The sequence below is a fragment of the Culex pipiens genome, chromosome 2 (genome assembly GCF_016801865.2).
Source record: "Culex pipiens pallens isolate TS chromosome 2, TS_CPP_V2, whole genome shotgun sequence".
In the NCBI taxonomy this organism is placed as follows: domain Eukaryota; kingdom Metazoa; phylum Arthropoda; class Insecta; order Diptera; family Culicidae; genus Culex; species Culex pipiens.
Genome location: NC_068938.1, coordinates 179,540,454 through 179,556,639, shown reverse-complemented (window position 1 = coordinate 179,556,639; position 16,186 = coordinate 179,540,454). Strand labels below are relative to the sequence as shown.

The window sequence follows — 16,186 nt, the reverse complement described above, 5'->3', positions numbered from 1 at the left end:
TTTAACCTTTGCATGGCAATATCTCAGCAACTATGGGTCGTATCAACAAAGTTCAGCATTGCAAAATATAGAAAATTTCTCAGCTTTTCAAACATATTTTTTTCAAAAGTGGGCAAACATGGGCACTAATTTTAAAAAATGAAAAACTGCGACTATTTTCAAAAAAGTTACCTAAAAATGGTTATAACTTGAAAACGGTGCACTTTATCAAAAATTCACTAAAGTACTTTTTGATTGCAAATTCGATTTTACATCGAAAAATGAAGTTGATAAATTTTTGCGACCAATATTTCGATTTTTTTAAAAAATCTGTATTGATTCAAAAATTCATAACTCGGTCAAAGATTTTTTGCCCATTCTGGATATTTCTGAAAAGTTGGCATTTTATGTCCTCTAAAACATATCAAAAAATAAAAAAAATTAAAAATGGTGTTTTTTTGCAAATCAAGCTTTAGTGACAAAAAGTTAAATAAAAAATCACCAAAAATTTTTTTACCGTGTATCATTTTTTTTCAGTGTAGTCCATATCCAAACTTACAACTTTGCCGAAGACACCAAATCGATCAAAAAATTCCTTCAAAAGATACAGATTTTTGAATTTTCACATATCATTTTTGTATGGACATCTACCAAATTTGTATGGAAAATCATATGAACGAACTAATGATGCAAAATGGCTTCTTTGGGCATACCGAAGGCACCAAAAAAGTTTCTGCCGGATTAAAAAATACAAAAATTAAAATTAAAGAAAAAAGACCGATTCCGTAGAGAACTGCTCATTACCATTCGAGCAGCTTTTGCTTTATTCTATAATGTATTGTACCAATTGTATGACCATTGGTATATGTGTGTGCTCCTTTTCCCTTTCGCAAACCGAACCGAGTGCGCAACGTGGCTGGATCGCGGTCAGCTAGAGGTTTTTTTTTCTTTCCGTAGAGTTTATTCCGTTCCGGTTCACCAAAAATGGACAAAACCGCGGAACGCCATCGGGTGCCTCCGGATTCAACGAGGTAAGTTTCATTTTAGTGGCTTTTTGCCTTCCTCACCTCACTGAGGCAAGGCTATAAAATCACTCGAAAAATGAACTTCTTAAATACACCTCCTAGATATACCTTCACGTATACCTATCGACTCAGAATCAAATTCTGAACGAATGTCTGTGGGGATGTGTGTAGACATGGTTTTTTTTCCACACGATTATCTCAGAACTGGCTGAACCGATTTTGGCCGGATCCGCCTTATTCTGTTCGTTTTGAGGTCCCCTAAGACCCTATTAAATTTTATTCTGTTTAGTGAAGTACTTTTAAAGTTATGCCAAGAAAAAGTTTTTTTGTAGCTACCAAAAAGGGTGATTTTTGCATAACCTCAAAGGCCGGATCTTTTTGCTTACGTGCGAGAGTCGGGCAGCATGCGTAGGGATTTTGGTTGGACCATGCGGGGGATTGATTGGCAGCCACACCCCCTTGCATGCGTATCGCCCGGTTGCCACATTGCTTAAGCAGTATCTGCGTCTCTTCTGGAAAAAATCTGTATAAATTATGTTGCTTCATCATTTTGTCTCGACAAAGATTTACACGAACTTTTTACTGAAATACAGTGAAACCTCTTTTTACGCGGTGGCGTTACGCTTTTTATTTCGTCGATTTCTCTGGAACGACGCAACATTTTTGCAATTTTATACAAGCAATTGTGCAAATATTGTGTAGTTTAAGAGCAATCGACGAAACAAAAAGCGTAACGCCACCGCGTAAAAAGAGGTTTCTCTGTATATAACTCATGAGACTTTTCTCCTTTATTTTGGAGAGTTGGTAAAAAAAGAATTGAAAATTGCTGTTCAAGTAAAATCAATATATTATAAAAAAAATAAATGAAATTTTTTTTAAAAAAAACTCCTAAATTAATTTGTAAATACAACCTAAAATACAACATGAATGCGAGGAAGGCACCAACCACCTTATGGTGGATTAAGTAACGTTTTTCTAGGGAAAACCCAAATATATGTTTTCCCATGTAATTTTGCCCGCTGAATCTGAATCTGCCCTCAAGATTGGCCCAAACTGTCGAAAAATGAAAAAGATTTTTGGGCGTATTTTGGGTTTCCATGTAAAATTATAATTATCTTTCCTGAAGACACAAAAGCTCCAAAACTTTATCATTTTACGGAAAATCAATTTTCTACTTAATTTTGCGATCTGCACCACTGTGCACTGTATTTAAGCATCCTCGTGGCGCAGTGGTTAGCGGCTTCGACTGCTATGGGGCGCGAGTTAAATTCCCGCCTTATACTCCTGGTCTTCTATCGGATGGGGAAGTAAAACGTTGGTCCATTTGCGTAAAAGAGGTTTTGGGTGACTCACCACACATTAACCTTCGGACGCCTAGAAATGAGCAGAAGGCAAATGTTTATCTTAAAATCATACAATCAATTTTATTGCATATATTTTTCCAATTTAGAGCTGTTTCCATGTTTAAAGTACCAAAAATGCTGAAGCCGTAACAATTTATAATTAATCAAAACTTTAGTTAATTGTACTTAACAGAAGCATCATAAATGCAGTTTGAAACGATATTTTACACTCAACAAAATGAGTTCGCGTAAACGTGAACAGCGTTCATGCCACCGGGAAGCAGGAAGGAAATTGTTCAACTTTTATAGTGCATTGCACAAGGCATTGCACCATGAAAGTGAACAATTTCCTTCCTGCTTCCCGGTGGCATGAACGCTGTTCACGTTTACGCGACTGTAAACAAATGTATTGTTTTGTTTCAGTCAACTACTTCTGTAATTAGGTTCTATCCTATTCCCCAGAAACTCATTCCCCAGAATGACCCAGTTTCCAGAAAAGTTTTATTTTAATTATGAATGTACTTCATTTCAAAAAGCGAACAGTTTAAAAGTGTGAAGTGTTCGGATTTCGCCTTGATTGTGAAAACTGCTAACAAAAGTTGGATGTTTCCTTCTTTAAAGAAAGGATATACACAGCAAACAATCCGATGGTAAAATCGCATGCAACAACAATCCGGCGAGAGTCATATTAAGATTACCAAGTCCGCGCCCCAACCCACTCGCCTATTTCGCCGCTAATGACAATAGTCGGATCAATGCCAATATAACAGTAGGTTTTCCTAGGGAAACTTAAGCTACATCGGTGAAGATCCAACTATTTTCTTAGCGGCGAGATAGGCGAGTGGGTTGGGGCGCGGACTTGGTAATCTTAATATGACTCTCGCCGAATTGTTGTTATTTTTGGGGTGAGCAGACCTGATTTTTTTTCTTCGGTACATGCTTTTTGTGTACACGTTTTCTCATTCAATATTACATGCTTTTTCTCACAAAGGTGATGTGCATGCTTTTGCATTCGATTTTACCATCGGATTATTTGCTGTGTACTCTCTTGACTTGTGATAATTGCTGACAAATGTTGAATATTCCCTTTAAAGTTGATTTTTTTTTCTTTAAAGAAGGGAAATCTCCCTTGTCTGTGAGTAGGGTAGGGTAGTCATCAATGAGACATTTTTGGTTTTTAATTTTCAACGATTTTTGTATTTTTTTCATCAGCATGTTTTAATTAGCTTTTTGTAGCATTTTCTTTCTTTTAATGTGTTCTAACATTGACCAAGATATGAGATCGATCGATGGCTACAAACGTCATTCTCCCAAATTCAAAACAACTCAAAACATTCATCTGTTGATGTGTTGCGACAAAATTTGATTTGTCTTCGGGAGCGCCGCCTCCATCCAGAACTACAGATCGGCGTACCTGGACATTCTGTACCCGCGCAAGAGTGAAAAGTGGTTGCTGGCGCAGCGCGGCAAGCATCGCGATCCCAGCTCAACAACGACCCCGTCGGGATCGAGCAACCAGCAGGTAATCTAGAGCATCGTGAGGGACGAAATGGGCAACTTTACGGTTTTGGCGATGGTCGTTGAAGAGTTGCACAAGACTAAATTGCTCATTTCGAGGATTTTCTACCCGAACAAACGAACGCCGGCTACGCGCATCCGGTTAGCTATTTGCCTTAGTACATGGTTCCCGAGCACTGAGACTTTCTGGATAAACGACTGTGGCTGACTGGGCCACCTTTGGCTTCGTTAGTCGCCAAGGATCGATTGCGGTGACAGATTCATTCCAAGAAGACAAATGCCAAAACGGAACTAAAAACGAACCAGTGCAGAACATCTTACAATTTATATCTATAGATAATCGCTGGATATATTGCAGGTAATTTAACCCATCAACGGAAAACCTTTCAAAACAAATAATTTTAATATTGTTTTAGATACCCCGCCCAAAGGAAGTCGCATCAATCCTAACTTCAACTGGAAGCGTAGCGGAAATGACATCAGGGATTTTTTTTGGAACATTATTATCCAGTAAACTGATCCCGTTTCGGATACCAAGCAGATCTACACCAACTTGAATCAATCTGTACGTCCCGGATTGGTGCAGTGTGTCTGCCGAAGAACCAGCCCGAAAGTCAGTTTGCGCAGAATAGGTAAGTACTTTCCGTATTGTAAAAATCACCTTCTACTGTTGTCAGATAGTATTGATCTTTTGTATCAATTTTATTAACTTATATCAATTTTATTAACTTATAATAATTGATAAGACTTTTCAATGATTTTCGTTGAGTTTTCAGCCACAATTTGTTCCGATATATAATAATATTATTTTGCTCCGCTGAATCTGGTTTCTAATGCACTATTCAAAACAACAGTTTACAAAAACGATTGAATTTTACATTGGATTCAAAATTCAGCGGAGCAAAAAAATTTTTTCGCTTGGGTAAATTTACGTTGATTTCATCGGAAATTTACATGATTTGAAATATTTTTGCCATGGCACTTTTAAATCGGATGGCATGTAAATTTACAATGAAATTGATGTAATTTAGCATCATTTATGACGTGCACTTTTGGTACATCATAAATGATGTAAATTTACCGGATTTTTTTTTCTGTGTACTCTACTCTACCCTACTGCTGAAAAAAGTTTAATTTTCCCTTTAAAGTTGAATTTTAACTTCTTTAAAGAAGGGAGAACTCTCCGGTATGGCAGTACTGTTGCCAAAGGTTAAATTCTCCTTTGAAGTAGAATGTACCCTTCTTTGAAGAAGGGAAAACTATCTTAACTGTCATAACTACGGACAAAAGTTAAAATTTCCCTTTAAAATTTAATTTCGCCTTCTTTAAAGAAGGAACAACTCCCTTCACTTGCGATAACTGCAGCATGCTGACACAAGTGGAATTTTCCTGTAGAAGTTATCCCTAGTAAAGAGAGCTTTCCCTTTTTAAAAAATGGAGAAAAAAAAACAATTAGTGTCACCAGTTATCACAAGTCACGATGTCTTCGCGATTCTAATATTGAATTAATGTTGAAAAATTAATATCATTATGCCAATTGACCATCATGCATCATTATGCCCAGTTATGTTATGCCAAACGGCGTTAAGCTAAATGGCATTATACCAAATATGAAAAAAAACATGTTTTGCAAGTTCCTAAATACTTCCGGGGAATGGGTCAAAAGTAATACTTTTGAACATTATTTTGATTTAAATGGTGGATTTATTAAACACCTGTACATTTTACTTACAATTCCGTTCAAAGAGTGTTTTTCGGAACTGCAAAAAATATTGGGTGGAACTTGTTGCAAAACGTGTTTTTTTGCCAAATTCTTCTTTAAGCCACTTGTTGCATAAACTGCAATTTTAATAATTTTTATGTCAACAGCAGTTTTTGATAAGTTTTCTCTAAACATTTCCGGAAATAAATGTGTGTAAATGTCTGTTAGGGTTTTGTTGTTGTTTTAAGCCAAAATTGAATAACAAAAAATATTTGTTATTTAATGATAAGTGAGCGAAATCAATCTTTTATTAATTCTATCTCTCAATAGGTCTATTGACACCATGCATAAACCCATCAAATTTCGCTTAAAATTTGGTGTAAAAATAACAGTTTTCTTATATTGGAACCCGGTACACAATCGGATTATTTATTTTTTTCAATTTTTCAAAAGACTTGAGATTTCACTATGGATCTGATCTCCTTCACATTGACTTTCTCAGTTTTTCTAACCAACTACTCAACAACTTGCGCCAGCTCTGAACCAAGCAAACTTAATTATTCACACACGTCTGCCCTGGGCAAGCTGCCAGACTGTTTTGTGAAATGTGTATTATACTATAATCACAGACAAACAGACGAGACTCTCCATACAAATTATTTTCAAAATCCATCGTCCTTAATAAATCCATCAAATCACGGTGACGCCAGCGCTGTCTGGTGAGCAACAGCCGAAACACGGCGTAAACATACCAATACGTAAAATCGTACGGTCATGCACCTGTCACTGTATGTGTGAGACAATCAAGCCACGTGCTAGCAAATGCCACCATCGAAATGATGTTTATGATCAACCAGCAGCATCTGGGACAAAAAATTCTGACCAAATTGTTGCATAACTAATTTGCCCTTATCATGCGCACGATATTGCTAGAGGTGGCCACAAAATATTGGATCGCATCTAAATCCGCAACCGCCAAGGTCACGGTGCAAGATTTTACCATTGCAATCTTTTTGGAGATTAAGTTCTCGCGATAGGAAAGAATCGGACATTGTGATCTCCACGATCATTTGCTAACCCTGGAAGAGGTATGAGCGAAGAATATTGGCAATAAGCGGAAAGTGCCCAAGCACGGCACTGCTGTGACACCCGCGGGAACACCGCAACTATGCTCCAAACACGTAATTCCCGACTTTGTCCTCGGTCGACCGACACCAGTTGAGCAGGCCACTTCAGTGGTCACATTTGTTTCTAATGAGATGTTTGCGGTACCGGTTTATTATTAGGGCAAAGGTACGTCCTCGCTATTCATCCGCTCATCTGGCCTTGGCCGATACTGTCCCAATCTTTCCCGCAATTCTGTTAGCATGTATCCTGGTTCTCCGAAGCACTCCAGATTCCCATCAAAAAAATGTTTTCATTTGCTGCCTTGCACGTGCTCACGCTCAACTTTGCCAAAATAAAAACACATCACGCATACTGAGAAGAGGCGGGCGAGCTGTCACGACCGCAGCGCCATCAGCGCCGGGTGAGTGGATGCCTAAGCTAAATTGCATTTGAAATAACCGTTTTAGGCTCAATTTTTGGAGGACGATGGTTCGGCACTCGAGTGTCACGTCTGTTTGTCTGTGCTATAATTGTAGGGTTTTCGTCCTTCAAAATAATGTAAACAATATAAATATATTGACCGGGTAATAATAACCTGAAACAGACTATCCCTTACTGAAGCGTGTACTTGGTTTTTGACAGCGCATGAAAAGAGGCGCGTGTTTATGTTTACGCTGTGGACAGTGGAGAGTGAACGATTGGCGCGGAAGTGTGAGTGTGATTGAATTGTGCTGGAACCGGTTGGCGGAATCCGGAGCAGGACACGACGGAAGCGGACATGAGGTCAGTGGGTGGTTGGGAGGTTAATGATCGGCAGCGATGGTGCTGCGTCCGGAACGTCGTGTCTCAAGGAGTCCCGGTTGCGACTCTACATCTGGCGACGAGGAGAAAAGGACCGTTTTTTATCAGAGGGAGAAGAAGAGGACAACGGACCAGGTTCCGGGTGTCGTCAAATTATAAACGAGCGATTGTGTGGTAATTGTAAAATTGATAATTTGATTCTGGTATTGAAGTGGTGAAGCGAGTGTGATTTCTCGCAAGATTGTTTATGAGAAGAAAATAGTAGAAATTATTGAAAGTGGAAGCGAAGGCGAAAGTCAAAGTAAAATGGTTGATTGTTTTCCCGGAGGGCTTGTCGTTGTTTATGATTTGATTCTTGACAGTTTGGCTAGAGGGCCTTACTGCAGTAGAAGATGTGCTGAACTGGAAGGGTCATGGATCGAATATTTTGGTCGGGCTCTGGAGATGAATTTGGCTAGGGGGCCAAATGATAAAAAAAACTTAGCAAAAGCTAGGGGGCTCAAAATTGAATTTGGCTAGGGAGCCAAATGATCAAATGTTTGCAAGAGCTAGGGGGCTCTAGAGTTGAATGATTTGGCTTGGGGGCCAAATGATTCAAAGTTTGCAAGAGCTAGGGGGCTCTGGAGTTGAATGATTTGGCTAGGGGGCCGAATGATTTAATGTTTGCAAGAGCTAGGGGGCTCTAGAGTTGAATGATTTGGCTTGGGGGCGAAATGATTCAAAGTTTGCAAGAGCTAGGGGGCTCTGGAGTTGAATGGTTTGGCTAGGGGGCCAAATGATTTAATGTTTGCAAGAGCTAGGGGGCTCTGGAGTTGAATGATTTGGCTAGGGGGCCAAATGATTTAAAGTTTGCAAGAGCTAGGGGGCTCTGGAGTTGAATGATTTTGGCTAGGGGACCAAATGATTTAAAGTTTGCAAGAGCTAGGGGGCTCTGGATTTGAGTGATTTGGCTAGGGCCAAACGATTGAAAGTTTGCATGAGCTAGAGGACTCTGGAGTTCAATGATGTGACTCTTAAATTACTCAATGTTGGCTAGCGGTTTCAATCTATAAAGATTTGCTAGATCCTTGGAGATCTAAATATCAGTGATTTGGCTTGGGGGCTAAATTTTGATATCGTGGAGAAACTAGAAGGCTCTACAGTAATATAACTATTGCAGAGATGTCATATGTCTTTTGATTGTCCGAGTTAAGAGGCACCTTAATTTATTTAAAAGAGCTAAATGTTTGACAAGAGTCAAAGGAATTAAATTGGTACGAATTGATTCCCAGTACGTTGTTGTATTTAAAAGATGTTTCCTAGTCAAATCTGAAGTATTCAAAAAAATAAAAGTGATTTCTCGATAGGTGTATAATCGAGGCAACGGACGGAGTTTGAGGACAAAATGTAACTGAAAGATTTCCGAGTCAAATTCATTGACAGTGTTTCATATATTTGGCAGAAAAGGTTTGCTTTGGTTTGAGAGCCAAACGATGATCAAATTTTAATGTGCAAAGACTTGAAGACTAAACATTTGAGACTAGTGGTCGAATGTGGTTGGAAATGTGACAAGAAAAAAACGCATGCTGCAGTTTTGAATCACTTTACTGCAATATTGATTAGATGATATTTGGTTAAAGGAGTTTGAATTTGAAAAAGGCTTTGATGAAAATGATTCTACTCTTTCATGTTTGGATATGTAAAACATTTTGACAAAGATCGTTATGGTTAAAATTCCCACCAGGAAATATTTGTGAACCATTCAAAACATAATTGTTTCAAGTTTTCAAAGTGCCTTTTGTTTTGTTTGGTGTTTAAAACAATAGTAAGGTCTTTCTTCTTATCATTGTGGCGCAACATATGAAAGCAAGCCAGATGATAGAAAAGGAAAGAGATGAGAGGTTGGCAAGTGTTGGACGAACAGTCCAAAGGTAGACGGAAGGTGATCCACAGGTTGATGGGTTCGAAGTGCATAGCAGATTTGAATTAGAAGTTTGCAGCAGAGACCACCGAAGGTTGTAATGCAGATGATTTAGTGAGTTTTTACATTCCTAATGTTTTGTGCCTAGTCTAAGTCACTGATCTAAATGTTTTATTAACGACGACTTAATATAGCTAGGAATCGAAGTATCAAAATGTTTTCCAGATACAGAATTGCTAAAATGGTAGGTAACGATGGATCACGCGATGGATTGTAATTTTTGAATTGAAGTTGTTAAATGTTTGTCTGAACGAGTCGATTAAAAATAAATGTTCGGCGTAAAAAAAGAGAGCTTTGAATGAATGATGTTTTCAATATTTAATGATTCAAGTGGTTTGTGTTACTTGTTGGTTTTATATTTTTTTCTGTGATATGTGAAAGCATAGTGTATTAGTACACTGAATTATGTTTTGAGAAACGTAGAATTATGACAGTTGAAAATTGTATGGATCTAAGAGTTTTCATTTTTTAAACATTTTTAAGTTGATGGCCACTGACAGTCAGATCCCTTAAAAGAGTAAATATGCTCACTGGGAAAACTGACCGTTAGGGGATGGGTTTCGACTAGCGGCGTGCTGGGTTTCTAATCCAGAGGTCGTGAGTTCGATTCTCGTACCGAGATGATGAACTTTAAATGTAAACGTTATTGAAAAAAGTATTGTGTTGTTTTATTGATACTTATTAAACATTATAAAAATGATAATGTTTATAGACATGACAATTTACTGATTCAAATACTAGTATACAGAAAGGCTGCATAAGGTTCGAAAACATTGATTGTGTTCTTGAATAAGTAAAATACTACATGTAAAATATACAAGATTGAGAACAGTTGAAATACGAGAGTACTGATGCATTTGTTTTGAATGGCTAAAGTAACGTGTTTATAAAGATCGGACTTATTCAGGTTCAGATCGAAAGTCGAGATGAGAGGTCTTGTATAGTAGTAAATAAATTAAAGTGTTATTTGTTCTATGATGTAATTGAAGGATTGGTGAACTTCAATAACCGTTCAAAAGTTAGTTATCATCTCAGTTTTATAAAATATTTTATAATATTATGATGATTATGATACTATGATGATTATGAAATCATTTTCGATATTGCATTTTAACGAAAATGATATAACCAAAGTAATTGCTGTTTAGCTCGGAACAGTAAAGTTCTCTTCTTCGGTACGGAATGAGTTATCGACTAAATTTTCAATCCAATGGTCGTAAGTTTATGAGTGATAACAAAAGTGATCTAGCTAGTTATTGAACTGAAAATAATCAAACTGTATGAATATGTACGATTTTGAAATTTATTCAGATAATACATGTTGAGATTTCATATCAAAGTGATTGACCAGAATTTCAAAATAGAGAAAAGATGAAAACATGGCCCAAATGAGATATACATAAAATATGATTTGTTGAATTCAATGTAGTTATGAAATGATAAAGAATAGAAGAATAGTCTAACTACTAATGCATTTTTTGGTAAATGCGCTAGTAAAATTTTAAAAATGGTTTTCAGGGTTTGTTGTGTTGATAATAAATTAATGATTTATTATTCCTTTGTAAAATTTTTGAATTAACTCCGGGATCGATAAAAAATAGATATTTTATTTTAAAGCAATTGAAATAAAGTAGGATGTTTAGCACATTCCATTGGTATGTTATATATGTAATATGATGACTTAAATCCATTGCAGCTTAAATAGATAAATCTGTGTGTCTTGTGTGACATCTTATATTGGGTTCAAAATTCTCAGAATTATTCTCATGAAGAAATTGGAGCATTGACTAAAAAAAAATCGGGATAGAACGTGATTTATTGTTTTGATAGCTTGAAGTGTAGAGAAATCGTGAGAATGTATTTATTAATATTGCATATTGGTCATACGAATGGTTTGAGGTTCAGTGAAGTATACTAACTGTTTTCAAAATTATTCAAAAGGTGAAGTGGGAGAGCGGATGAAGAACATAGCTGGTGAACTAATGAACATCACTGTTTCAAATGTGTGGAGGGAGATTGAGTGTTACTTAAAAAAAAAATATGTTTATTTTCACTTGTGTAGGAGATAACTGAAGACGATTTGAATTCTAATTTGTTTTGAAAATAAATAGTTGCATTTCGGCAAGTAATTGTGGCAGTTGATAAGGACGTTGATTTGTTTTGCCTTGAATGTTGAATTATCATACTTGTTTACTAAGCAGTAAATAACCTTGTGATCGCTAGATAACTGGTTGAAACGAATGTGTATTTTGCTGTGGTTTTGTTTAGTTTAACTAATGATAAATTATTGAAGCAAGTGATGAAGAGATTAAATATTTGAAATTGTCAATGAGAGTGAATTCAAATCCAACAAATGTTTTATTTAAAGGAAGATGGGGATGTAGGGTTTTCGTCCTTCAAAATAATGTAAACAATATAAATATATTGACCGGGTAATAATAACCTGAAACAGACTATCCCTTACTGAAGCGTGTACTTGGTTTTTGACAGCGCATGAAAAGAGGCGCGTGTTTATGTTTACGCTGTGGACAGTGGAGAGTGAACGATTGGCGCGGAAGTGTGAGTGTGATTGAATTGTGCTGGAACCGGTTGGCGGAATCCGGAGCAGGACACGACGGAAGCGGACATGAGGTCAGTGGGTGGTTGGGAGGTTAATGATCGGCAGCGATGGTGCTGCGTCCGGAACGTCGTGTCTCAAGGAGTCCCGGTTGCGACTCTACAATAATAGTGATTTTAATCAACAGTTCATGTCGTTCTAAACACATCATTCTTCTTTTTTTTTTCAGCTCGCAGCAAAGCATTGAACAACCCAATTTGTAAGTTAACCAATAACACGGATGCACTGACGTGCCACCAGGGGAATGCTAAAAGCATCACTCTTGGGGTTTGATATCGATACCGACGGCAAACTACGCACAGTAAAACACGTTCGACAGCCTAGTTCGGATCTTGCACGCTACCAGGAAGTGATCAGATCGATGTTCGGTCCTCTGTACGATCGGACGTCCATCACGTCCGAAGTGTCGACCATCCACAAAACGTGATCGATTTGTGTGCACGATTCGCCATTCGGGTGGCGCCAGGTGTGCTTCCGAATGTTCATGCGCGCAAAGAAGGTGCTACCACTATCTTCACGTCGTGTCTTGGGCACTCTCCATAGGTCTTGTCGAGACGCTCCTAGAAAGCGTCTTTATCGTCATCGGTTGTCGTTCGTCGGCGCGTAGATGTTGATCTAGAAATTGATTGATTCTCAACACGCAGATCCGGTCAGTCACCATTCCACTTGATGACTCGGTTCTTCTGATCCCCAATCACTACACAGCAAAAATTACGATGGTAGAATCGCATGCAAAAGCATGTACATCACCTCCGTCAAAAAAGACACTTAATATTACACGCTGCATGTACAATTTTTCTTAGATCTAGGGTTTTTTCTCAAAATTCATTTTCCCTTAAAGAACACCCAGTTAGCAAAATCTAAACGTAGAAATATGTATCCCCCTATGAATTGATTTCAGTTGAAAGGTTCTCCAAATCTCTGAATTGCAAATGTAACATCCTGGAGCAGAACTGTTAAATTCTAATAAAAACACAATTGAAATTGAAATGTACAGATTTTGCAAACACAAAAAAAAGTTGCAACCGACGGGATTCAAATCCAGCACCAACAGTAAGGACTGGCGCCTTAGCCCACTCGGCCATCAGACCGATGAAAAGCTGAAAGGATAAACGCATATATGAGCTTGACATTTCGGTCAAGTAGGTTTCCCATACTGATGGGCTACATATTTCAGGGTGTAAAATTACATAAAATTGCACAAAATAATGCAATATTTATTTTACACCCAGGCCTTTTACACGCAGCTGGATTACTACTTTTTTAGCTATGTACGAACCCGACTCCGTGCATCGCCTTTTCGCCGCCACTGTAGTAGATGTGGTACTTGAAAGAGGTGTTGACGATGGGGTCCACCGCCGTGAATTCTCGCTCTCCATGGCCGGGCCATCGAACTTCCTGGATGGCGCCACATACACGTTCAGCTTGTGCAGCTCCCGGGCAAGAAGGATCTTGGAGAGTTCGAACGTTCCAAGTACCGAGTTTCCAATCGTTGTCCTTTTTACATCGCCTTGTCTGATGCCGATTAATCCGTCATGAATTTCTTCTTCTGTTTCTGTACTACCAAAGTTTCCACCGGGAGTTGGTTACCGATCTCTGCAATGGTATCCCGGCCAGCCACGCGGGGAGGCCAGGGTATCGGAGTTACAGGACAAGAGGCTAAAGGACCACTTGGTGGGTCTATTTTATACCTACGGTACATGATGTACCTATGGTACGCGGACATTTATCCGGCTAAAATCAAATTGTTTCCCATGTGCTCCTAAAAGTTGCGTATTTCAACGGTATAACACACTATTCCTTTGTTTTCTTTTTTTCTAACAGAAGCATCAACGACCTCGTGGAGGTGACAAAACAGTCGCCGGGCGTGGCGGAAGGGGCTGTGGGGATGGTCAACGCCGTAACAGCCACCGTCGTAAAGGTCCGCATCGGGGGAGACTTGGTCGATGTACCGCCATCTAACGTGGTATTATACCATGCGACCAAGTCTCTCCTGATGCACGGGATCTCGACCCGCTACCCGGGCTACCGGGAATGCGAGCGGTGCCGATGCGTGTTTGAGAATGCCACAGCTCAAGGGGTAGGACACAGAGTAACTGAGTGACTCAATTTTACAAAATTACTCAATGTGGCTCAAAGTTACTCAATCTTCCTCATGATTTGTTTTTCACCGAGTTGCGGAATTTGTGAATAAACGTTGACCACGTTGACAGAAGAGCTTGTTTACAAATACATTTGAAATATTTTCACGCCACGATGCTGCTTCAGTCAGTCAACTAATCCGGGAACAAACTATTCCGCCCGACGACGACGTCGATTCCGCCTGTTATAGATTGTGCCGTGTTGATCGTCGCCGCCGGTACCGGTGAATTCGATACTGGTATAATCTAAATCCGGATGGCACGGAGATAACATGCTGGAACCGTCCACCAAGATGTACTTGTTTCAAGCAGAGGCCATCAAGCGCAAGAGAGCCAGGCTGACGACAAGTGCCCAACGGACCCCACGGACAAGCCCCTGCATCTGCCCCCCGGGAACGGAAACCGGTGTGAACAAGCCCGGTACCACCATCGTCTTCGCCCCGGTCAACCTGGCCGCTGAAGTCAAGTCCGTCCGCACAAAGAAGCCCTGCTGGACAACGCCAAAAATGTGTCCGTCAAGGAACTGCGTCGTGGATACGTCGCCGGTGACTGAAGAACTCACCGCCCAGGTCATCGGACTGAACCACCCCGGTCAGATCTCCAACGGATACACCCCAGTGCTGGATTGCCACACCGCTCACATTGCCTGCGAGTTCAGCGAGATCAAGGAGAAGGTCTTTCGTCTTCCCGGCAAGTCGAGATGGGCAGTGGCCCGAATCGCTGGCGGATCGGATCATGATCTTGCAGCAGGAGGTTTGAGCGTTTCCAAAAGCCAGCGAAGTGCCAGCACACGGAAATCGTAGTCGTCACGAAAATCTCTAAGAGTTGCTGTATCATCCGGTTGCATCCCTTCTAGATCTAGGAGAAGAAAATTGTCGTGGGACTGGAGGGGGGCATCTGAAGCAGTCGCTCCGATCTTTTCTTATTTTTACCAGAGACTAAGCGAATGATGCGTTTTTTATTGTGTGTTTGTATATACTTATTTATTTTGCTCCAAAATCATACCTAGACCCCTGGCAGAGTGATGACATGAATCTTAGCGGTACCCTTCTGCACCTTGGCCTCGATGGCCTTCTTCTCACCCACGGTGGCGGCTACCTTCTTTGTGGCGTGCTTCTTTGCGGCAGCCTATGTTGCTCCGGCAGCTCCCTTATTCTTGTGGACAGCAGCTCCAGTGTCACTGGCGGCTTCTTTTTCAGCACCTTGTTGATAATCTCCAGGTTGCGTTTCTTCTCGCCCGGCAGCGCGCTTTTGCTTCCTTCACGCCGATTACGCGGTCCTTCGTTGGTCAGCTTCTCCTGGAACTCTCCGGTCGACGCCTTGGCGACGTTGGCAGCAGTCACCAGCTCTCATCCGGGCGATTTCGTTCATGGCATACCTGTCAATGCGCAAATATCGCTTCGTCCTTGTTGGGTTCCGCATTCTGGGGCACCTCTACCACCCAATCCTTCTCGTCGCGGGCTCTTTTTCCGCGTTAACGATGTCCATTTTGTCACAACGCATTTTACAATTTTGAACGAAATTACTTGGAACCATCGGCACCGGCGGCACTCTCTTTGGAAACGGCTTCTTCGGGGCTGGCTTCTTTTTTTTTTTTTTTTTTCATAAAATTATTTTTATTAGGTCCATTTCGGTACTGGGACCTGGTTTGGACCGAGTCGGCTTTTGTAATTACATTTGACTTAATAATTACAGAGGATCTTGTGTGTAAATGTTAGTGGGAGGGGAGCCGATTACCCGCGGCCTACTCGGGGTGGGGCTGGCTTCTTGGTGGCGGCAAAAGTGTTCTTGGCCTTGGCGGTGGCAATAGCAGCCAATTTTGGCTAAAGCCGCCGTCGGAGCCTATTTGCCAGCAGCGGCACCGTTTCCGGCAGCAGCAGCATTCATCATTTTTGGCCGGTTCGGTATTTGGGGCAGTGGCAAAGCCTTCTTGCCTCCCTCAACACCTTTCTGGCAGCCGGAAAAATTAACGCTCCCGCTGTTTTTGTGTTTA

General features: G+C 40.1%; 2 protein-coding genes across 2 annotated transcripts; both read left to right on the top strand.

Moving 5' to 3' along the window:
• On the top strand, nt 1-14,156 carry LOC120426515 (uncharacterized). The gene is made up of 3 exons (XM_039591285.2): nt 1-1,010; nt 12,222-12,251; nt 13,877-14,156. The coding sequence occupies exons 1-3, from the start codon at nt 964-966 to the stop codon at nt 14,154-14,156; spliced, it is 357 nt and encodes a 118-aa protein (XP_039447219.1). The 5' UTR covers nt 1-963.
• LOC120426521 (elongation factor 1-alpha-like) lies at nt 14,144-15,763 on the top strand. Its single transcript, XM_039591290.2, has one exon. It carries the CDS (start codon nt 14,466-14,468, stop codon nt 14,994-14,996), a length of 531 nt encoding a protein of 176 aa, XP_039447224.1. The 5' UTR covers nt 14,144-14,465; the 3' UTR covers nt 14,997-15,763.
• Nucleotides 15,764-16,186: the final 423 nt, after the last annotated feature.

Bases quoted from the DNA above. Each gene is read 5' to 3' on its own strand.
- LOC120426521 (XM_039591290.2), top strand. From the start codon at position 14,466: ATGCTGGAACCGTCCACCAAGATGTACTTGTTTCAAGCAGAGGCCATC.
- LOC120426515 (XM_039591285.2), top strand. From the start codon at position 964: ATGGACAAAACCGCGGAACGCCATCGGGTGCCTCCGGATTCAACGAG. The intron at 1,011-12,221 runs GTAAGTTTCATT...TTTTTTTTTCAG, and splicing joins GTGCCTCCGGATTCAACGAG to CTCGCAGCAAAGCATTGAAC. The intron at 12,252-13,876 runs GTAAGTTAACCA...TTTTTCTAACAG, and splicing joins AGCATTGAACAACCCAATTT to AAGCATCAACGACCTCGTGG.